Source organism: Panthera pardus, unplaced genomic scaffold, assembly GCF_024362965.1.
Source record: "Panthera pardus isolate Hobbes unplaced genomic scaffold, ASM2436296v1 HiC_scaffold_8, whole genome shotgun sequence".
In the NCBI taxonomy this organism is placed as follows: Eukaryota; Metazoa; Chordata; class Mammalia; order Carnivora; family Felidae; genus Panthera; species Panthera pardus.
In genome coordinates, this window is record NW_026527013.1 from 51,885,623 (window position 1) to 51,909,208 (window position 23,586).

At 40.4% G+C, this 23,586-nt stretch overlaps 1 protein-coding gene across 3 annotated transcripts in view; it reads left to right on the plus strand.

Annotated features, from left to right (window-relative positions):
- Positions 1-23,586, plus strand: part of FANCD2 (FA complementation group D2) — a 62,577-nt gene that overhangs the window by 30,169 nt on the left and 8,822 nt on the right. For all 3 annotated transcript variants that reach the window (XM_019428189.2, XM_019428188.2, XM_019428190.2), the window contains exons 20-37: positions 411-471; positions 1,130-1,249; positions 1,904-1,977; positions 2,275-2,421; positions 2,893-2,993; positions 3,409-3,524; positions 5,608-5,716; positions 7,225-7,335; positions 7,603-7,715; positions 8,685-8,828; positions 10,996-11,112; positions 11,865-11,993; positions 12,132-12,250; positions 18,348-18,458; positions 19,574-19,701; positions 20,803-20,896; positions 21,907-22,029; positions 22,831-22,924. In XM_019428189.2, the coding sequence (XP_019283734.2) occupies positions 411-471; positions 1,130-1,249; positions 1,904-1,977; positions 2,275-2,421; positions 2,893-2,993; positions 3,409-3,524; positions 5,608-5,716; positions 7,225-7,335; positions 7,603-7,715; positions 8,685-8,828; positions 10,996-11,112; positions 11,865-11,993; positions 12,132-12,250; positions 18,348-18,458; positions 19,574-19,701; positions 20,803-20,896; positions 21,907-22,029; positions 22,831-22,924 (2,011 nt within the window). The remainder of the gene's footprint in view (positions 1-410; positions 472-1,129; positions 1,250-1,903; positions 1,978-2,274; positions 2,422-2,892; positions 2,994-3,408; positions 3,525-5,607; positions 5,717-7,224; positions 7,336-7,602; positions 7,716-8,684; positions 8,829-10,995; positions 11,113-11,864; positions 11,994-12,131; positions 12,251-18,347; positions 18,459-19,573; positions 19,702-20,802; positions 20,897-21,906; positions 22,030-22,830; positions 22,925-23,586) is intronic.

A 23,586-nucleotide genomic window follows, 5' to 3' on the forward strand; every position in this document is an offset into this window, starting at 1 on the left:
GAGATAATTTGTTAAGGAATTCCTGGGACCTCAGGAGACATCCTTAGAATCAGCATTAGTAATTCATGGAGGCTACATAGTGTACTGATTAAGAGTTCATTCATTGGAGCCATACTGCTTGAGAGCACCAAATGCTTAGAATAATGCCCAGTGCTCACTCTTATGATTATTACTAATTTAATGTGCCATTAAAAAAAAATTAAGATAGCCATTATCTGCTCTAATCCACATTTTGTATATAAATAGTTCTGTGTCTTCATGTACTTTTATCTCCACTCACATTCCAGGGATGGCAGGACTCAGAAACTTATTGCCAGTACTTAAAAAAACAAAAAAAGCAAAAACAAAAAAACTTATTGCCAGTTCTTACAAAATATTACAGAAGTGAACCTAAAATTCCTTGTTTTTAGAACTAGATCTTCAAGTTTGACCCAAGGGAGAACAGACGTGAGCAATGAACAGTACACGCAGGTGAGTTCTTGTAATGTATTTGGATATGTATATGGGTAACTGAGGAGTTGCTTCTGGTCACTGGCAGTTTACCAAAAAGACTTCTTTTTTTTTCCCTCCCCAAATCTGTTTTCTTGAATTCATAGCTTTTGTGATTTGTACCACTACTGTGGCACCTAGAATCTACTGGTGTGGATTACATTTATTTCTGTATCTAATCTCCTTAATTAAATTGTAAATTCCTAGAGTGCGAGAACAGTGAGCCGTGTTTGCAGAATAGGAGATTGACTGGAGCATAGGGACAAGTAAGTGTAAAATTGGAGAGTTGGAGATAAAGCTAGTCCAGAGATAGAAAACAGAGGGCCTGGAATGTGAATCAAGGCATTTTGATGTAATTTTTTACACAGAGGTATTCTTTAAAGGTTTCTTAGCACGGACATGGCATAATCAAAGCTTTGCTTTAGAAAAATTAATCTGGCTGTGGGTGTCTGATGGATTGGAAAAGAGATGAGTTTAGAAACAGATGGGCTGGTCAGGAAGGTCAGGAAAACCTCAGGCGAGAGGAAGTAAGAGCTTTGCCAGTGATACTGGAAGGAAAAACTACTGTTTGGGGTGAACAGTATTTAGGAAGTGTTGGCAGCCCAGTTGCTGAACCATTCTTTCTCTTTGGCTGCTCCAGGTGACCTCGTTGCTGCAGTTGGTTCATTCCTGCAGTAAGCAGTCTCCCCAGGCGTCCGCACTGTATTATGATGAATTTGCTACTCTGATCCAAAGAGGAAATCTGGCTCCAAAAGCCTTGGTAAGGCCAAGTATCTTTTAAAGTAGTGAAGCATGAGGGCTGCTTTACTCCGTATTCTTTCTTCAAGCCCTTCTGTCTGTTGCAGTGCAAAAATAGATCATCCTGGGGTGCCTGCGTGGCTCAGTCGGTTAAGCGTCTGACTTCAGGTCAGGTCATGATCTCGCAGTTTGTGGGTTCAAGCTCCACATCAGGCTTTCTGCTGTCAGCATGGAGCCTGCTTCAGATCCTCTGTCCCTCTCTCTCTCTGCCTCTTACCCTACTCACGCATACACGCATGCTCTCTCAAAAATAAATAAACTTAAAAAAAAAAATTGGTCATCCTGAGAGCTTTCCCATATTCTAGTTGGGAAAGCCCTTCCCTAGACCTCACCTCTAAGGCCTCCTTTACATAGTAACAATAATAATAGCAATGATGAGGTTGGTGATAATATTGTTGATAATGTTGATAGCCTCCATGTTTTCTGTGCCAGGCACCATGTTAAGCATTTTTCATGTATTATATGTTTTCCATTTCTAATAATGGGGTACATATTATTGCTATTTCCTCCTTAGAAATGACGAAACTAAAGCTTAGAAAGAGTAATAGTTTTTCTAGGGATCTACAGCAAGTACCCCCTGGGCTGTATGCCTTTTTTGTTTGTTTGCTTCCTGAAGGAATGGGTTGGGCAGACCATCTTTAATGATTTCCAAGATGCCTTTGTGGTGGACTTCTGTGCTTTTCCAGAAGGGTAAGTACTGTTTACCCACTAACTTGATTGTACTGGTGAAGAAATTATGTCGATGGATGGTACAGACTTGAGAATGCTCTTGACCTCAGCCAAGTCTGGCTCCATCCCATAGTTTCTTTCCTCCCAGCCCCAACACTCCAGCTCCAGAGTTGCTCAAAGCTTCCCCACTTGTTCTTTTTGTTTCTCACTTCTCCTCAGAGAAGTTCTCTTCCTAAGAGAGAAGATTGGTTTGTTTTAGTAGTTTCCCCCGTAGATTTGTATACCCTTGGGGCATCAAATTCTGGGTTCTCTTTACAGTGACTATCCATTTCCTGTGAAAGCTCTCTATGGACTAGAAGAATGCAGTAGTCGTGATGGGATCGCCATCAACCTCCTGCCACTGTTGTACTCTCAGGACTTTGCAAAAGATGGGGGTAGAATGACTTCACAGGAATCGGACCAAAAGTCAGTGTACTTTTTCTTTAACTTCTGTTACTGTATTGAATGTTCACGGGATATTCCACACTTGTTGCAATCTTTTGGGAACTTGATGGAAAAGGGTTTCTCCTAAAACAGGTTGTTTTTTCTTAGTCCCTGTGGTTGGGGTCTGCATTGCCTAATGACAGCCAACAGGTACTCTGTGAGGCTATTTTCATTTGTTTCTTTCTCCCTCCCATGAACATACTTGTTTTCCTCCCTCCTTCCATTTTATCTCTGCTTCTCCTGACTCATGGACATTCACTCTATTCAGCCTCTGTCTCCCTCCAGTTTAGTTCATTGTTTATTTACTGAGCACCCATTAAGCTCCTTGTCATATGTTCTAAAAAGTAGACATTTATTTTGGGCAAAACGCTTTAATTATAAGGCGGGGTTCTTTATAAACATGGATTAATATGCCTATAAAATATTGTTTAGAAATGGATTTTTCCTTCCCAGATTGGTGTCTCCATTGTGCCTGGCTCCCTATTTCCGGTTACTGAGGCTTTGTGTGGAGAAACAACATAATGGAAGCTTGGAGGAGATTGATGGTTTATTAGGTATAGGATGAAGTTATCAGATCCTTTCTTCTTTGTAACCTTTCTCTGGTAATCTTAGGGAGGGAGCAAACCAGTACATGGTGTGTAGGGGAAGGAATTTTTGAACTTCACAGAGTAAAATAGCACTAATAATGAAACTGCAAAGATGATATATAAAGATTCCCATCATATTGACAGATGAATCATCATCATAGTTCCTTGTTGCTTTCTGGTCCTTGCATCTAATTTTGTAAAAACTTCTTCATGATATTAAAGATGGCTACATACTAAGGCAGTAATTTTGAGACTGCCCAAAGCTTCACCTTCAAATATAAGTTAAAGGGGAAAATAAGTATAGGAGATGTAACTCTAGGGGTAGCATCCAGGTTCTGTTGACTCGAAATAAAGGGAGTTAATAATGTTTGTTCTCTTTCAGATTGTCCTATATTCCTCACTGACTTGGAGCCTGGAGAGAGGTTGACATCCATGTCTGTTAAAGAGCACTCATTCATGTGTTCACTCATATTTCTTACTCTCAACTGGTTCCGAGAGGTAAACATAGTTACTGGGAATTTCACCTATTGTCTATAATTCTTCTTGAAAGGAAACTATTTCCTGGTTCTCATGGGACTCTCTACAGAAGTGGCTGGCTGGTTCAGCTGGTTCAGTGGGTAGAGGCTATAACTCTTGATCTCAGAGGGGTCATGAGTTCAAGCCCCACATTGGGCATGGAGCCTACTTAAAAAGAAAAAAAATTGGGGCGCCTGGGTGGCGCAGTCGGTTAAGCGTCCGACTTCAGCTCAGGTCACGATCTCGCGGTCCGTGAGTTCGAGCCCCGCGTCGGGCTCTGGGCTGATGGCTCAGAGCCTGGAGCCTGCTTCCGATTCTGTGTCTCCCTCTCTCTCTGCCCCTCCCCCATTCATGCTCTGTCTCTGTCTCAAAAATAAATAAATGTTAAAAAAAAAAAAAAAGAAAAAAAAAATTACTAGCACTAACCCCTGTGTGCTTCTCCAGCTGTTATGTCCCACTTTTCCCCAATTACATGTACCTTTTGATGTAGCCAGTTCAAAATACTTAGAATTCACTTAATAAGTTGTTCATGCTTTACTACTACAAGCCTTTTTGTTGTATTCTTGCTTTTGACTGGAATAACCTCACCTTCTTCACTGTGAAAATACTGTTCACCCTTGCATAGGTATGTACTTAATGTTTTAATTCAGTGAGATCAAGTGAGTGATGGTTTTCCCCTTCCTTTAGAATATGTTTTGGGGGTGCCTGGGTGGCTCTGTCAGTTGAACGTCCAACTTCGGCTCAGGTCATGATCTCGCAGTCTGTGAGTTCGAGCCCCACGTCGGTCTCTGTGCTGACAGCTCAGAGCCTGGAGCCTGCTTTTAATTCTGTGTGTGTGTGTGTGTGTGTGTGTGTGTGTGTGTGTGTGTGTCTCTCTCTCTCTCTCTCTCTCTCTGCCCCTCCCCCACTCATGCTCTGTCTCTCTCTGTCAAAAATAAACAGTAAAAAAAATATAAAAAAATATGTTGAGTGAAATTCATAATAATGAAATATGAAAATGACAGTAACATATATTTATATCTCACTTCCTTTCTTATGTATATTATTCTGAGAATGTGCACTTAAATTATCTCCTCTTATGATTACATTTCTATTATGATGTAAGCAGGATAGGTGTTGTTATCCTTGTTTCGTACCCGTGGAGTTGCAGATACAAGAGAGTTCAAAGTCAGTAAGTACTCAAGTACTTACATTATGCCAAATGCTGGGCTTATTTCTATATTTACAGTATTAAATCCATATAATAACTGCATTCTCATTTTATAGTTGAATAAATAAAAACTCAGAAAGGCTAATGAGTTGGCCAGGTTCACACAGCTAGCAAGTAGCAAAATAGGACTTGTTTCACCAAAGTGTGTGCTGTCTACTCACTGCTGTTCCACCTTGCTACTTAACTAGAAATCAGTAGAACTAGGATTAGAAGTCAGATCTCCTGTATTGGCCCAGGGCTTTTTTTTTTTTCCTTCTCCTCTATAGCACCTTACTGAGAACACTTTTACATTACAGATTAAACTCACAGATACTGCCACTGAATGGCATTTTTTTAAAAAAAAATTTAATGTTTATTTTCAGAGAGAGTGTATGCGAGCAGGGGAGGGGCGGAGAGAGGGAGAGAGAATCCCAAGCAGGCTCTGGGCTGCCAGCACAGAGCCAGTGGGGCTCAAATTTACAAATTCTGAAATAATGACCTGAGCTGAAGTCACGTGTCGAATGCTTAATTGACCAAGCCATCCAGGCACCCCGGCATTTTTAAGCTCTGGATGAATAATGCAAACAGGGTTAAAACTGCAACCATTCAGGGACACCTGGGTGGCTTAGTCGGTTAAGCGTCCGACTTCGGCTCAGGTCATGGTCTCGTGGTTTGTGAGTTCTAGCCCTGCATCGGGCTGTGTGCTGACAGCTCAAAGCCTGGAGCCTGCTTTGGATTCTGTCTCCTTCTCTCTCTGTGCTCCCCCTCCCCCTGCCCCACTTGTGTTCTCTCTGTCTCTCAAAAATAAATAAATATAAAAAGAAAAAAAAAACTGGAACCATTCAAAGAATGAGAATATAATTTGTCCTTTGCCAGGTTGTAAATGCCTTCTGCCGGCAAACGTCACCTGAGATGAAGGGGAAAGTGCTTACCCGGTTAAAGCATATTGTGGAGCTCCAGAGAATCCTGGAAAAGTACTTAGCAGGTAAGGAAAGTGTCTTACTGTAACCTGGCTAGGATAGCAATGACGAGATAAAGAACTTTACTTTTTTTTTTTTTTTTAACGTTTACTTATTTTTGAGACAGAGAGAGGGAGACACGGAATCTGAAACAGGCTCCAGGCTCCGAGCTGTCAGCACAGAGCCCGACGCGGAGCTCGAACTCACGGACCGTGAAATCATGACCTGAGCCGAAGTCGGCCGCTTAACCGACTGAGCCACCCAGGCGCCCCTAAAGAACTTTACTTTTAAGCCAGGCTCAATGATAGCCATCCTCTATTTGTCTGGGACAAGAAATGTATACTCAAAATTAAAAACAAACACACACACACACACACACACATATATCTATATATATGCGTATATGTATATATATCCATTTTCCTCCCTTTGTTACCTCCAGTTACCTCTGAGAAATCTGTTTCCTTGAGAAAATGAAAAATAGCATTCGTTGGGCTTTTGTAAAGTAACTTTTCTTCTTTAGAAGTCAAAATTTCAGAGGCATCTAGGTTCAAGCATCCCAACTCTTGATTTCAGCTCAGATCATGATCCCAAGGTCATGGGATTGAGCCCTGCGTTAGGCTCTACACTGTGTGTGGAGCCTGCTTGAGATTCTCTCCCTCTGACCTCCACTGCTCACACGCACACTCTTTCTAGAATAAAATTTAAAAAAATAATAAAAAAGAAGGCAAACTTTCAGTGCCCTTTACTTTCCTAAACATAGTGATAAACCAGGAGTAAAGCTGAAAGACTGGGGCACCTGGGTGGCTCAGTCAGATAAGCATCCAGCTCTTGGTTTCAGCTCAGGTCATGATCTCACAGTTCATGGGCTCTATGCTGACAGTGTGCTACCTGCTTGGGATTCTCTGTCTCTCTCTCTCTCTCTCTCTGCCCCTCCCTTGCACTCTCTCTCTGTCTCTCAAAAATAAATAAAATTTTAAAAAACTTAAAAAATGATACCTCTGACCAATATGTACACTTGTTTTAAAATGCTAGGTAGATGGGTGCCTGGCTGGCTCAGTCAGAAGAGCGTGAGTCATGATCTTGATCTTGATCTTGGGGTCATGAGTTCAACCCCATGTTGGATATAGGAATTACTTAAATAAATAAGTAAACTTAAAAAAATAAAATGCTAGGTAGATTCTCTGGGGAAATCATGGAGTCTCCCTCAGGTCCTCATCTAAATAATTATGTGTAAAACAAACCTCTGTGTGACCTAATTTAAATATATTTAGATTTTAAATAAAGGTTAGTTTATTTTTAGTCCTTATCTGCTTGGATATTTTATATCATTTTATAGAATGGTTTTATGTTAATTGATTATAATCATTTAATATGATACTCCTATAAGACATCTCTGATCATTTTGCTATGCCAAAACAATTAATGTTGGGTAACTTGTATGTATCTTACAAGCATTCAGCCAGTCAGACGATGCATTCTAACAGGGTTATGTGATGGGTATGCGTTGAGCGTTGTCTCTTCTCTTTTCCAGTCACCCCATACTATGTTCCTCCTCTTGCACACTTTGACTTGGAAACTTTAGATGTAACACCTATTACTGCTGCTGCTATTTCAGCAAAAATCAGAAAACAAGGAAAGATAGGTATGTTCTCTCCATCTTATCCTGTATATCCATAAGAGCCATAATGAATTAACCTAAGAGGTCATATGCACCGAGGCATCATTAACTGGAGAGATGATGTCATTGAATCTTTAATTGGCATGGTTATAAAATGAACTATAATACAGGGTTATGAGATTACCTCCTCTACCCCTAGATAGTCTTCAGCAAGTTGTTTTCTAAAGGCATGATATTTAGCAAACATGATTATTGATTACTTGAGTTACTTTTCTCTTCTTGAAACAAAAGGAGGAAGGAAACGGAAAGCAGATGGCAGCAAAACATCTTCCTCTGACACACTTTCAAAGGAGGATAGTTCAGAGTGTGTCCCTACACCATCTGATAGAAGCCAGCTGGAAAAGGTACTGGAATGATGGGTATCCATGAAGGTGTGTGACAACCCAGTAAGATTAACAAAAGACCAGCATTATTCTCTGCATTTTACAGAGAGAAATATTAGGGAAAGGAGAGGCAAACGAACTCTCCTAGGCTTTGGGGTGATCCAGTAGCAGAGTTAGGGTTAGACTCTAAGTCTTTATCACTACCACACAGTGTTTTCTAGTTATTTTCTTGAATGTGTCACTCCGTTTTTTATACCCCAGCAGTACTTTTAACTCCCTTTCGTGGCATTTATCAAATTCTGTTTTAGGATATGGTTTTAGATATACTGCTTTTAGCCTCTTCCCCACTCTGATCTGAGATTATCAGCTTCTCAATGAATTGAGATAACATGAAATGCTTAGGACAGTTTCTGATAGTTAATAAATAGTAGTTCTTTTTTCCTATAACTTTACCAATCACAGAGTAGGTTATATGTTTATGAAATTGCCTAAACCACATCGATTCCAATTATTTCTGTTTTTTCTGTTTATTGAGTATTTATTATGGATAGCTCCTATAATCTAAAAACCCAAGATTAGTAGTAGTATCTACATTTAATAGGTAAGGAAACTAAGACCCAGAGAGAGTAAGTGACTTGTCCAAATTCACACAGTTAATAAGTGATTGAGCAAGGATTTGAACGCAGACCTGTCTGGTGCCGAAGCTCATCATTTTCTGTACCATGCCATGACACCTTGGTTTGTCTAGTAGTTCATACCCAAGTAGAAACCAACAAAGGGTCTTAATAGGTGACCCCTATCCCAGTCTTAAATTAGGTGCTTTTGTCTTAGGAATATTTAGGGACTTTGGTGAAAGGAGAATGGTGATATGCTGAAAAAGTAATTTTTGCACAAAATGAATGCATAATTGCATTTTGAAGTCCTCATGAAAAATCAGGTTAATATAGAAGCTTTATTTATTCTGTTGGTTTGCTGCTACTTTTTCCCCAGGAGTTCAAAGGGAAGGAAGAAAAGCCATCAGTGTCACTACAGAATTACCGTTTTTTTTTCCGAGAACTGGACATTGAGGTCTTCTCTATCCTGCATTGTGGGCTTGTGACCAAGTTCATCTTTGATACTGAAATGCACACTGAAGTAAGTGACAGAGCTGAAATCCTAGAATTTAATCTTCTTTCAGAAAATTTCTCATCTCTACTCTTATTTTAATAAGAGTACTATGCACTGAGAGAAGTTAGACTCTGGCTTCCAGAGGTTTTATATGTAGTGAAAGTAATTTCGAATAATCATCCTCATAATTTTTTTTAACGTAAACAATTTTATTTAATTTTTTAAAATGTTTATGTATTTTTGAAAGAGAGAGAGCATGAGTGGGGAAGGAGCAGAGAGAGGGCGGGAGACACAGAATCTGAAGCAGACTCCAGGCCCTGAGCTGTCTGCTCAAAGCCCGACGTGGAGCTCAAACTCATGAACCGTGAGATCATGACCTGAGCTGGTCGGATGCTTAACTGACTGAGCCACCCAGGCGCCCTGAGAGAATGAGACTCTTAAGCAGACTCTGTACTCAGTCCAGAGCTTAACACGGGGTTCAGTTCCACCACCCTGGGATCATGACCTAAGCTGAAATCAAGAGTTGGATGCTCAACCGACTGAGCCACTCAGGCACCTGTTTATTTATTTTTAAAGTAAACTCGGGGCGCCTGGGTGGCTCAGTTTGTTAAGCGTCCAACTTCAGCTCAGGTCATGATCTCACGGTTCATGAGTTTGAGCCCCGCGTCAGGCTCTGTGCTGACAACTCAGGACTTGGAGCCTGCTTCTGATTCTGTGCCTCCCTCCCCTGCTCACACTCTGTCTCTCTCTCAAAATAAATAAAGATTAAAAAAAAATTTTTTTTTAAATAAAAAATAAAAAAAATAAACTCTAGGCCCAATGTGGGGCTTGAACTCATGATCAGAGATCAAGAGTCACATGCTGTACCAACTGAGCCAGCCAGGCACCCCCTTCATCATCTAGATGTTTATAAATCTAAGTTTTTTACAATGTGTTAGGTAATTATGAAAAATCATGCCAAAGAGATGATCCTTATCCTAGGTTACAAATAATAAGCTTTTTAGATTATTCTTGGAGAGCAGCACTGTTCTGGTTTATAGAGGTTAATGCTGTTTTCACTCTTTCATGACATTTGTTCAGCCTCCATCAGAATGCTTATCAAGGTTTTTTTTGTGTTTGCCACTAATCTAGATGTTGGCAATTCAGTAGAGCATACAGCATAATGCTAGCCTTCAAATAGCTCACAATCTAATAAGGGAAGCACACATAGTTAGCAGTGTCTGCTATATTGATGGTCTGAACCAAGTACCAGTGAAACTCTGAGGAGAGAATGCTATTTATAGTGAAGTGGGAAGTAGAGGACATTTTCACGGAAAAGGTAACTTTTGATAAGGGATTTCACCAGAGTAGTTTCTCCAGGTTCAGAAAAAGAGGGGTTTAATTGGTTAAGTGTCTGACTCTTGGTTTTGGCTCAGGTCAGGAGTTAGGCTCTGCACTGACAGCACAGAGCTTGCTTGGGATTCTCTTTCTTCCTCTCTTTCTGCCCCTCCCCTGCTCACACTTATGTGCTCTCTTGCTGTCTCTCAAAATAAATAATAAAAACTTAAAAAAATAAAACAAGTAAAAAGAGGAATATCATGAAATTTTTTACCATAGGTTTTTAGAAAAATGTATACTCCTTTAAAGTAGAGATAGGATCACCCCTTCCCAACCCCAGTCTTTGTACATCAGCTTGGAGATTCTCCATAAAAGTATATTGAACGAATAGTTTGAAGTGAGACTGTATTTGGCTCATTCTGCTTCTGGTAGTGTAATACACTTATAGGGATCCTGTCCAGAGTTAGTAGTAGCAGAACATTAGCAGAAAGAAAATATGGAAGGAAGTAAACAGAGAAAAATGAAATTCCCTTGAATTAGTCATTTTTTGCCCCAGGTACTTAGGAAATGTACCTCGAGGCCACAACTGGAAGGATACACAGAGACATTTACTTCTAGAGAAAAAGTGTGTCTTCTAAAACTGTGCTCGCTTGGATTCTTATTTTAATAATTTGAAATTTGTTTTACTTTGGGAATTCTTGACTTTATGATTTGTTGACAGAGCACAACAGCCATTTATATGAGGTAGGGAAATTTACCCCTTTTTTGGGAATGGTCAGATTCTTCACCCATTGGGAAGAGTAAACATGAAATGTGCTCCCCAGAAAAGATGGCTAGGACATGCTCGGAATTATCCTCTCTTTTCTCCTTATGACAGGCTACAGAAGTTGTGCAGCTTCAGCCCCCTGAGCTACTTTTCTTGCTGGAAGATCTCTCCCAGAAGCTGGAGAATATGCTGATACCTTCTGTTGCCAGGAGAATCCCCTTCCTCAAGGTCCGTATAGGCAGAAGCACAGGCCCTGGCCTTAATGAATTTGGCAACAAGGAGATCTTAGTGAATAAGTTGTCACTTTCTCTGGCATTGTGTTTGGGTCATTGGGTACCATGACTGGCAGCCTCATTTCCAGACCATTCACCTTGATTTAGAAAGGAACTCTGAAACAAATCAAAAAAGTCACCTCAAACAAGATACATATTTCTAAATGCCTGGAGCATTCCTGAATCCTTTTCTTTACTTAGGTTTTGTTTTAAAAACCTCCCAAACTAAGCCCGTGCCCAAGCCTTCAATGTAGTAGTTGGCTATCTAGAGAAACCCAGAACCTCACATGTGTATATAATGTACAGATGTGCACAAAGCATCTGATAAAGCAGTTGGGTGATGCAAACAACAAAACATGAAAGGTTTAGGTGTAAACATTTAAACTTAATATATCCAGTTATTTGATTCATTTTTGTACCATTTACTATTTAATGGTCTTTTCAGCCTAAGTGATTTCTATTTTTATGTGAGCTTTATCTCAGTAATTATGGGTCTATTCTTTGCAAACAATTTGTATTCTACAAAAGCCAATGTAATTTGAAGATGGGACAAGATCTCTTTGTCCAAAAAGAGTTTTGGGCACATAACCACTTTCTTCTGTCCACTTCTACCTCGTGACGTAAGTCTGAGTAAACTCCTTAACAAATTCTTAGTTTCAGAGAAGCTATCCAGCAGTTTCTTCCCCAGTAACTCTGAATTTATTATAGAGTAAAGGACACCGAAATATTGGATTCTCACATCTCCATCAGAGATCTGCCCAACAAATTGTTCATAGTGTTGTTCAACTGCTGACTCCAATGTGTAACCATCTGGAGAACATTCACAACTATTTTCAGGTCAGCAGCCTATCTTATTATTATAGAAATTTAGAAATTACAAAGTGAACAAGAGATTTCATTTTTGGTTGAAAAATACTGAAGGAAAATGAGGGCAATTGCTGAAACAACTGTCCTAAAAACATTTTTCCCTTTTAGTGCTTATCTGCTGAGAATCAAAGTGTAGTTGATGGACCAGGAATGAAAGTTCAGGAGTACCACATAATGTCTTCATGCTATCAGAGGCTACTGCAGATTTTTCATGCTCTTTTTGCTTGGTGAGTAAGTGGCAGATACAGTAGGTAAAAATAATTAAGTATATACTTGCTTTTACTTGACAGTCAACAAGGCACTGAGGTAGAGAAAATAAGGGAAAGCGTCTGTAAGTCTTATATAAATATGGTACTTGTTCTCTTTGGAGTGTTTTTGTCTGTATCATTTCATTTGATCTTGTACCCTCTGTATCTTATGCGACCAGTGTTATAACTCATTTGAAAATTAGGTGGGGGTGTCTGGGTGGCACAGTTAGTTAAGCGACTGACTTCAGCTCAGGTCATGATGTCGCGGTCCGTGAGTTTGAGCCCCATATCAGGCTCTGTGCTAACAGCTCAGAGCCTGGAGCCTGCTTTGGATACTGTGTCTCCCTCTGTCTCTCTCTCTGCTTCTCCCCTGCTTGTGTTCTCTTTCTGTCTCTCAAAAATAAATAAATGTTAAAAAATTAAAAAAAAAAAAAAGAAAAAATTAGGTGACTTGATATTGTAACAAATCTGGGCATCTGATTCTTAGCTAGGTTTGCTATGGCAGGTTTTCTGTAATAATGCTGGAGAGATTGTTAACTTAAGAAGTTGTTACTGGGGTGGGTGGAGGGGTGCACCTGGGTGGCTAAGTTGGTTAAGTGTCTAACTTTTGATTTCGGCTCAGGTCATGATCTCAGTTTGTGAGATTGAGCCCTGTGTTGGCACAAAGCCCACTTGGGATTCTCTGTCTCTGTCTCTCTCTCTCTCTGACCCTCCCTCTTGTGTGTTCATTCTCTCTCTCCCAAAATGAATAATGACATTAAAAAAAAAAGTTGTTACTGGGGCACCTAGCTGGGTCAGTTGGTGGAGCTTGCAACTCTTGATCTCAGGGCCATGAGTTGATCTCAGAACCCCACGTTGGGTGTAGAGATTACTTAAAAATAAAATCTTAAAAAGAAAAAAATTGTTGGGGCACCTGGGTGGTGTAGTCGGTTAAGCGTCTGACTCCTGATCTCAGCTCAGGTCATGATCTCATTGTTTGGGAGTTCAAGCCCCACATAAGAATCTGCACTGATGGCTTGGAGCCTGCTTGGGATTCTCTTTCCCCTTTTCTCTGCCCCTCCTCTGTTTGTGCAGGCCCACACATACACACACACACACACACACACACACACACACACACACACTCTCTCTCTCTCTCTCTCTCTCTATCAAAATAAATAATAAATAAAACTTTAAAAATAAAGTTGTTACTAAACAACTTGTAGATAAATTCCAGGTTATATGTTAAAGAGCTGAATACATTTTGAGCTAGGGTATTTAGAGATACTTTGTGGAAGGAATGGGACTTCATGGGACCCTGAAGAATAGATGGCCTTTGGGAGGTAAAGGAATGGGCTGCAAGGCATGGCATGGATGAAAGTAGAAATGAAGAAGACACATCTCTTAATTGCTTTTGCTCCTCGGGGCTGGGCCCTGGCTCCTCTCTTCTCGTATAGAGGCTTTCTGGGCAGCCTCACCCAAGCTTAAATTTGTGCTGGAATTTATCTTCTGAGCTATAAGCATTTATATCCAACTGCCTACTCAATGCTTCCTTAGATGTGTCAATGACACCTCAGACACATCACATCCAAAATGAAATTTATCATCTTCACCACTGCTCCTTCGGCCTTGCCCAGCTATGTAGATGGCACCGCCAGTTGTCTGAACCAGAAACCAGAAGTTACTCTTTGTTCCTGTCTCTTCCACATTGGGTCACCAAATCCTGTTAATTTTATCTTTTAAATAACATCTAAATAGCCATCTAGCTATCTGTTCCTCTCCTTCTGCACTGCTTTGAGACTCACATCATCTCTCACCTGGACTAGTTTCACAGTTGGTCTCTGCTTCCATTTGCCCTCGCTCAGTCCTTTTGTTCACACATCAGAGTGGTCTTTCCAGTGTAAACCCAACCTTATTCTATCCCAACTTTGGTTCTGGTTGTCCTTAGATTTTTCTTGAGTGCAAACACTTTTACCTTATTTCTAAGGCATCTTATTATCTGATTCCTGCTCTTCCACTCATTGTTTTACACTCTGCCCTCCAGCTATATGGAACTAATTTCAGCACCTTATATTACTTTCACCTGGAAGACTTCACGCATACTCATCCTTCTACAAGGATCCCTATCTTCCTTGATCACCAGTCTTTTCTAATTCATCTCTGAGATCTGGATTTATTTTTTATTTTTTATTTTTTATTTTTTTTTAGTTTTTTAAAAATATTTATTTATTTTTGAGACAGAGAGAGAGCATGAATGGGGGAGGGTCAGAGAGAGAGGGAGACACAGAATCTGAAACAGGCTCCAGGCTCTGAGCTGTCAGCACAGAGCCCGACGCGGGGCTCGAACTCATGGACCGTGAGATCATGACCTGAGCCAAAGTCGGACGCTTAACCGACTGAGCCACCCAGGCGCCCCTGAGATCTAGATTTAAACTTCATTTCCTCAGAACCGTCGTCTCAACCCCTAGGACAAGTAAGCCTCCTTCCTCCCTCTCTAACCCCTAATTTTTTCCTAATTCTCTGGTATTCTCAGGGCCCTGGCTGGCTCAGGCTGTGGAGCATGTGGCGCTTGATCTCAGGGTCATGAGTTCAAGCCCCATATTGGGTGTAGAGGTTATAAATAAATAAACTTAAAAAAAATACTCTGGTATCCTCTTATGGTAAAATTTAGCACATTTTATTGTAATTGCTTGTTAATCTGTCTTCCTTGCTAGACCATGAGCTCCTTGGGAGCTGAAACCAATCATTATTATATCCTCAGTACTTAAGAACAGTGCCTGACAAAAGATTTGAACAGATGCTTCATCAAGGATATGTATGGGTGGCAAATAAGTAATGCAAAAATATTCAATAGTATTAGTTATTAAGGAATTCCAAGTTGGGGCTCCTGGGTGGCTCAGTCGGTTGAGCATCTCACTTTGGTTCAGGTCATGGTCTCGCAGTCTGTGAGTTTGAGCCCCTCATCAGGCTCCATGCTGACAGCTCAGAGCCTGGAGCCTGCTTCCGATTCTGTGTCTCCCTCTCTCTCTGCCCCTACCCTGCTCATGTTCTGTCTCTCTCTGTCAAAAATAAATAAACATTAAAAAAAAAAAAAAAAAGGAATTCCAAGTTAAAATTACAGCACAGCTGAATTAAAAAGACTTACAGTATTAGTGAGGACATGGGGTAACTAGAACTCTGACATGTTGCTGGTGGAAAAGTAAAATGGTGCACCCAATTTTGAAACAGTTTTGTAGTTCCTTAAAAAGTTAGATGTATGGGAATGCAAGCTGGTGCAGCCACTCTGGAAAACAGTATGGAGGTTCCTCAAAAAACTGAAAATAGAACTACCCTACAACCCAGCAGTTGTGTTATTAGGCATTTATCCAAGGGATACAGGTGTGCTGTTTCGAAGGGGCACATGCACCCCCATGTTTATAGCAGCACTGTCAACAATAGCCAAAGTATGGAAAGAGCCCAAATGTCCATCGATGGATGAATGGATAAAGAAGATGTGGTGTGTGTGTGTGTATATATGTATATATATATATATATATATATGTATACACACACACATACATACATACATACATACACAATGGAGTATTGCTTGGCAATCAAAAAGAATGAAATCTTGCCATTTGCAACTATGTGGATGAAACTGGAGGGTATTATGCTAAGTGAAATTAGAGAAAGACAATCATATGACTTCACTCATATGAGGACTTTAAGAGACAAAACAGATGAACATAAGGGAAGGGAAACAAAAATATAAAAACAGGGAGGGGGACAAAACAAGAGACTCATAAATATGGAAAACAAACAGGGTTACGGGAGGGGTTAGGGTGGGGGGGGGGGAATGGGCTAAGTGGGTAAGGGGCACTTAGGAATCTACTCCTGAAATCATTATTGCACTATATGCTAATTTGGATGTAAATTTAAAAAAATAAAACAAGTTATATATATATATATAAAAAAAAAAGATATACACCTACCACAAAACCCAGCCATTCTACTGCTAGGTATTTACTCAAGAGAAATGAAAGCATATGTCTAATCTACACGAAATCTTGTGTACAAATGTTTATAGCAACTTTATTTGTGATAGCCCCAAACTAGACACAAATGTGCACCAACTGGTAAATGGATAAACAAATTTTCATATGATGGAATACTACACACAACAACATAGATGAAAAAAAAAGAATTCTACTGAATAGAAAGCAAGACATAAGACTATATAACATTTGATTCCATTTATATAGAACTCTAAGGAAAAGCATATAATCTTGTAGTGACAGAAACAGATCAATGGTTGCCTATTGCCGGGTGGGGGGATGGAGTGAAGGATGGATTTCAAAGGAATATAAGTAAACTCCTGGGGGTAATGGATATGTTTCCCCCCCTCCTTTTTTTTAAGAGACGACGTGAGTTGGGGAAGGGGCAGAGAGAGAATCTCAAGCAGGTTCTACGCTCAGCATGGAGCCTAATACAGGCCTCGATCCCATAATCCTGGGATCACGACCTGAGCCAAATTCAAGAGTCGGACGCTCAACCGACTGAGCCACCCAGGTGCCCTGTTCATTATTTTCATTGTAGTGTTGGTTTCATGGGTTTATATATGTCACCTGAGCAAACTGATCAACATTTTACATACATGCAGTTTATCGGATGTCAGGTCTATCTCAATAAGCTGTTACCCCCCCAAAACTTGACCTATGATAGGCCCTCAGAATACATTTGTTGCAAGACAGAAGGACTACCACTGGTGATGTGGAGATGTTCCTAGAGGAGTAGAAAATCTAGGGGTTCAGATCGTGCTGGGTCTTAAAGGTCAGAAGAATTTGAATGTTGTACAGAGAAGCAATTTTGGTTTTATGATCAGAGCAAGGATATAATGAAATCACTGTTTTAGAAAAATCCTTTTGGCAGCAGTGTGCAAGACAGATTGGAAAGGGATGCAGAAAGATCAATCAAAAGGTGTCTGATCTACATATGTGATGATAAGGGCCTGCTTTAGAGGGTGGCCTAGGCTTGGGAAGGAAGGGACAGTAGGAGATAATCTGAAGATAGAATTGTCAAGACTTCTAGAAGAAGGAGTAATTGTTTTTGTTTTTGTTTTTTGATAAAGAGGGCACAGGTGAGTGAGGGGCAGGGAGAGAGAGAATCCCAGGAGAGGCGGGGGAGGGAGGGAGGGAGGGAGAGAGGGAGAGAGGGAGAGAAAGAAAAGAAAAGAAAAGAAAGAAAGAAAGAAAGAAAGAAAGAAAGAAAGAAAGAAAGAAAGAAAGAAAAGTGGGAGAGAGAGAGAGAGAGGAAAGAAGGAAGGAAGGAAGGAAGAAAGAAAAGAAAGAGAGAAAAGCAGGGCTCACCCAAAGTGGCATTCGTGATTTTACCTGAAGTGTGTGGCTCATGTTCACCCAAAGCAGAGCTTGAGCTCACTCAAACCGTGATATTATGACCTGAGCCAAAGTCAGATACTTAATGACTGAGCCATCCAGGCTCCCCAAGGAGTAAGTTTTTTATTGAGCACTTCTGTGGATTTGATACTGATTTAACAGTTGACCAAGTTATTCCTGGTTTTTCTGGGGAGGAAGGGTGAGACTTCCTCTAAAGTGTAAGGTATGAAGGAGAGCTTTTTTTTTTTTTTTTTTTTTTTTTTTTCTTGAAAATGAAGGGGGCACCTGGGTGGCTCAGTCTCCAACTTCTGTTCAGGTCATGATGTTGCATTTTGTGGGTTTGAGCCCAGCGTCGAGCTCTGTGCTGACAGGTGAGAGCCGGGAGCCTACTTCAGATTCTGTGTTTCCCTTTCTCTCTTCCCCTCCCCTGCTCATGCTGTGTCTCTCTTTCAAAAATAATTACTAAAAAAAGTTTTTAAAAAGAAAAAAACCTAGGAGGACTGTTGGGTCCTTAAGGCAAGACTGTTTTAGGTGCACTTTAATTTGTAATATGAGGTTCAGAGCTGTGACTGAATTGGTCACCTGGGTACTTTCAGTGCTCTAGTTCTCCATTTTCTCCATTAACTTGTTGATGGTATAGCCTGGAAGCCAGGATTCTCAAATGCTGTCCAAGCAATCTTCCTAAAACTAAGCTCAACCGTCTTACCTTGACTTTCCCTTAGGAATGGATTTTTTCAGCCTCATTGTGTTCATTTACTGTACTCAGCCCTTGAGGTCCTTACTAACCGACTGAAGCAAGGAGAACCTGACCAGGCCTTGGAGGAATTGCTCAGGTGGGTCAGACTACATATTACGGAGTGTTGTCCCAAGAAACTCCTAGAACAAGATTAGCAATATTTTTTGGAAACCACTTGGGTGTCTCCCAGTAGTCGTGAGAGAAATCGGTGTTTTCAGCTGCTTTTCCTCAGTTATATGAACTTCGTCACGTACGTATTCAGATAAACCCTGAAACATTAGAAACTGTTGAACAGTCCTACTAAATCTTTGTGCATCCTTCATCCCCAAAGTTTGCCTTTTCAGGTAATGATCTTGAAAACACTAGTAATCTGTAGTGAACTCTTGATTATCCAGGAACCTACTCTGTCTTTTAGTACGGTAGGGTAGTTAGGTAGCAGTAGTTACCACTGATCTTCTCTCCATCTTGGAAGAAGAGAAGCCTAGGCTGAGGGCAGGCAGTGGAGGAAGGAGGTGAGGAGATCTAAGAAGCATGGCTCCCAGCATCCTATCCCAGCTTCTCCCCGAGTAATTTGGTGTTTCTCTAACCTACTCTATGCTGTCTTTGGGTCTGCAGTCATTATTTATCATCCCTATCAGGCAAGACCTTACTTTGTTTTAAATATAGTGCTTTTAAATTTGTTTGACTTCCTTTCCATAGTCAATCAGAGAGTTGACTGTAGTTTTATTTCAACTACAATTTTGAATTAATTTGAATTAATTGTGACTCCCTATCTCCCATTATTTCAGTACAATGAAAACTGACCATATATGGCACGCTTATTTAAAAGCTCTGCTTTCTCTGCCTTATAATTTCCTTTCTCTTGTCCCTATAAATGTAGAATTTAAGCCTTATTCTCATTGTGTTGCCCTAGGCCTTAAAGAGCAAATAATTTGTCCAGGGTTGCTCATACAAGCATGGCATAGACTCCTATTTGGGTCTCTGGTGTATGTGACTCTTCAAGGCCAGCATTCCATCCACTGGGCTCTGTTCTGCCCTGGCTTTCTTCATACAAGGTTACAGTTCCCTATCAGGGTCCTGAAAGGTGATGGCCACAAAAGCACCTGAAAATGATTAGACCATTAAATACATAAGTGGACTTGAACAACTCATGAATTTAGACATATCTGTAATATTTGTGGTATCTTTTTTGTTTTGTTGTCTCCTTTACAGCCAGAGCTTCAATTACTTGCAGAATTTCTCTCACAGCATTCCCAATTTCCAGTGTGCTCTTTATCTCATCAGACTTTTGATGGTCATTTTGGAGAAATCTACAGCTACTAAGAACAAAGAAAAAATTGGTGATGGACTCAGCTCATCTTTTTTTTTTTTTTTTCCACAAATAGGATTAATAATTCAAGTTTGTAAACTTAGTGCTTCTTAGGAACTTGTACGTTTTACATGTAAATCCCCCCCATAACTGTGGGTGTGCCCTCTTGCTATATCAAGGAACTATGATTGATCTCTGCTGACATTGCTTAGTCTGATTGGGTTAGTTCAGTTGGCTAGGTAATTTTCTGTTTGCCTTCTGTTTATTCATGTCTTTTTTTTTTTGGTAAATCATCTGAGATATTTGACAAAAAGAGATACAAACTACAAGGTAAATAAAATGGGTGGGAGAAGGAGAACAAATCAAGATTAAGTTTAAAGAAAAGCTGAGCCCCATTCCTAATCTTTATCTTTGGTCATAGCTCTTAGAATGCAGCTCATTGATTTATACATCCTAATTGGCAGTACAGACAGAACACCAGAAGAAAATGCAAAACAAACCTTTTATTACTTCCTGTTAATTTCAAGGGGAGCGTTTGGTGTGAATCTGAGGTTGCCATGGCTTATTGGTCTGCCCAGGAGGAATAAGATTGGTTTTCCTACTGCTCAGCAGTGTGTGTCTATTCAGTTTATGTTTGTGTGTGTCAGGACAGGGTAAGAGGGCGGAACGTGTTGAGTCTTAGGTTTATTTCTGGTAGAAGGACCACTGGAGCAGGAACCCATGGCAGCTTTTTTCAAATTGTCTGTTAGACTAGGAACTTCATAGTAAATATAAAAAAAAAAATAATAATCCTTTTGGGGTGCCTGTGTGTCTCAGTTGGTTAAGTGTATGACTTTGGCTCAGGTCGTGATCTCACAGTTCATGAATTCGAGCCCCACATGGGTCTCTCTGCTGTCAGCATAGAGTCCCGTTCTGATCCTCTATCCCCCTCCCTCTCTGCTGCTCCCGCTGCTCACGATCTTTCTCTCTCTCTCTTTCTCTCTCTCTCTCTCTCTCTCTCTCTCTCTCTCTCTCAAAAGTAAAGTAAATAATAATAATCCTTTTGATCATTAATCACCCCCCAAAAGACTGGAAAACAAGAGTTTGGTCAATTTTCCATGCGTGAAATGCGTTTGTCTTGTTTCTCCAACAGCTTCATTAGCCAAACAGTTCCTCTGTCGGGTATGGCCAAGTGGGGAGAAAGAGAAGAGCAGCATCTCTACTGAGCAGCTCCATACTTTGCTCAGGTGAGAGCCTCGGTTTCTTTACATGAGCCAAATAGTCCATTTTGTCACTGTTGGGATCTCTTGCCTGGTCAAAGACTGAGGAATTACTGTGGTTAGGGGGAACTTGGAAACCATGAAGTAGGTTTGAAATTAACAAAAAGTTGGATAATTGTATCATACAGCTGAAACTAATGTGACATGATATGTTGATTATACTTGAAAAATAAAATAATTAACAATTTGGAATATGTAGATTGTAAGATCCTCTAGTTCTGTTTTATATTGTCAGCTAGTTCCTTATTATTAAATTATAGAGGAGAAAAGGGAGGAGTCTGTAGTTGTATTGTGCCTTGTTAACCAGAGTTTTGTAATTTTTTTTTAAGTTTATTTATTTATTTTGAGAGAGAGAAAGAGTGCATGAGTAGGGGAGAGGCAGAGAGAATCCCAAGCAGACTCTACACTGTCAACAGGGAGCTGGATGCGGAGCTCAATCTCACAAACTGTGAAATCATGACCTGAGACACAGTCAAGAGTTGGACACTTAACCGATCGAGCCACCCAGGCGTCCCCAGAGTTATGTCGTTATGTATTGCCTACCATATCCAAGACTCACCCATCACTTCCAAAGTCTCTAACTGTATTTCCAATTAAAACATCATTTCCTTTACCTCCTGACAATTGTCTGGAATTTTCATCTTATTAAGAATAAATGCTAGGGGTGCCTGGGTGGCTCGGTCAAGTGTCCCACTTTGGCTTAGGTCATGATCTCAACAGTTTGTGGGTTCAAGCCTCATGTCAGGCACTGCTGAGAGCTCTGAGCCTGGAGCCTGCTTCAGATTCTCTGTCTTTCTCTCTGCCCCTCCCACAATCATATTCTGTCTCTCTCAAAAATAAATATTAAAAAAAATTTTTTTTAAAGAATAAATGCTAGTAGTTATTGTAAAGCTCAATAGCTGGTGATATCTCAAGAAGGAAATCTTGATTTAGGAATTCTGTAACATGTGTTCATACTCCTATTGCTCTCAATGCAGCATCTACCTGGAGCATACAGACAGTGTTCTGAAGGCCATAGAGGAGATTGCTGGGGTTGGTGTCCCAGAACTGATCAGTTCTCCTAAAGATGGATCTTCCTCCACATTCCCCACCCTAACCAGGTAAAGGAGTTCTCTCTTCCAGTTCTTTCCCTAAGTTAGAATCACATTGTCCAATGTATGTGGTTTCCAAATAACTACCTTACCCTTCATCTAATTCTATTACAGATGGTAGGTACAGTAATTCATTCAACACATAGAACGTATACTGTGCATTCTTTCCAAGGGGTTCTCAATCAACCCATGTGAAAGGACCTTAGTGACGAATGAATTTTCAGTAGAGTCTTCAAAGACAATAAATATTTAGTCACCAAATGTGTCTTGTTAGTACTTTCATTCTTTAAAAGTGAGACTAATATTTTAACCACCTTTAGGATAAAATGATTATAGTATCCAATCATGTGTACATCTCAGTGGGTTTTTTGTCTCATACAAAGTTTATAAATTACTTTCACATTCTTTATGTCATTTAATCCTTTCATCGATTCTGTGAGTAGGTATCATTATCCCTGTTGTACTGATGAGGAAAATGAGCGTTAGAGAGGGAACTTACTCAGACTTACACATGCAGTAATTATGGAACTAGGAACTTGAATTCAGATCTTTTTACCACCACTTCATGGCTCTTTCCATGCCACTACACCGTTTCCCTTCATAAAGTTAATTCCATTGTTTCACAGGCCATCTTCTTGGACTCCTTTTTTAATCCTTTCAACCCCCACCCCCATTCTTTTACAGTGGACCCTAGTGAAAGGAAATTCAGAGAGGTGGAGAAGGAAATGATTTTTGGTTCCTTGGCTTCTTCCTAGGAAGTTCTATCTAACTAGTCATCCTTGTGTGGGTGTGCATATTTTCCCCTTTTAGGCACACCTTTGTCATTTTCTTCCGAGTGATGATGGCTGAACTAGAGAAGACAGTGAAAGGTCTTCAGGCTGGCACAGCAGCAGACTCGCAACAGGTGGGTCAGATACTCCCAGCACAAGAGGTAGACCTGACTAACTAGGAAGCTTCTGTGTCTTCTATTTCTTGGGTCCAGGTTTTCTTCTAAGCTACTTCCTTTGAGTTACAGAGATCCAGGATTCTTTTTCAAAGAACTCTTGGCTTAATTTCTTTCCTGTCAGTTTGAGAGAGGATTGGGTTCTGTATTCCCTGGCTACTTCCCAAGGGAATGCTCAGGCTTCTCCATAAGCCATAGCCCTGGAAAAAATGTCTTTGGTCCCATGCCTGGCAGCTTGCTGCTTGTGAGCTGGTATGAGGTGAGCAGGCCTGTTTAAGATGCTGTCACGCTGGGCCTTGGCAGTCCGCTAACCAGAGCTGAGCTAGACTGCTGACAGCATAGGTATCAGAGAAGCCACAGGGATCTGAACACCAGCAGGTGTGTTACAGAGGCTTTTTCCTATTTAGACGTTACTGAAGAGGAGTTTTCTTTTTAGAAACTCTCTCTGAGGTACCTTAGTGTTATATGTATGCGGGCCTCACAGCCATCTTGTGGGTGCACTGGTAAGATCTCTGAAAGAATAATTGGCTTAAATTAATCTCTGAATAGCTTTGTAATCCAAGACCCATATATTATTGGGAATACAATAATAGAAGTACTTGGCTGATTCAGAAGTGCCTGTA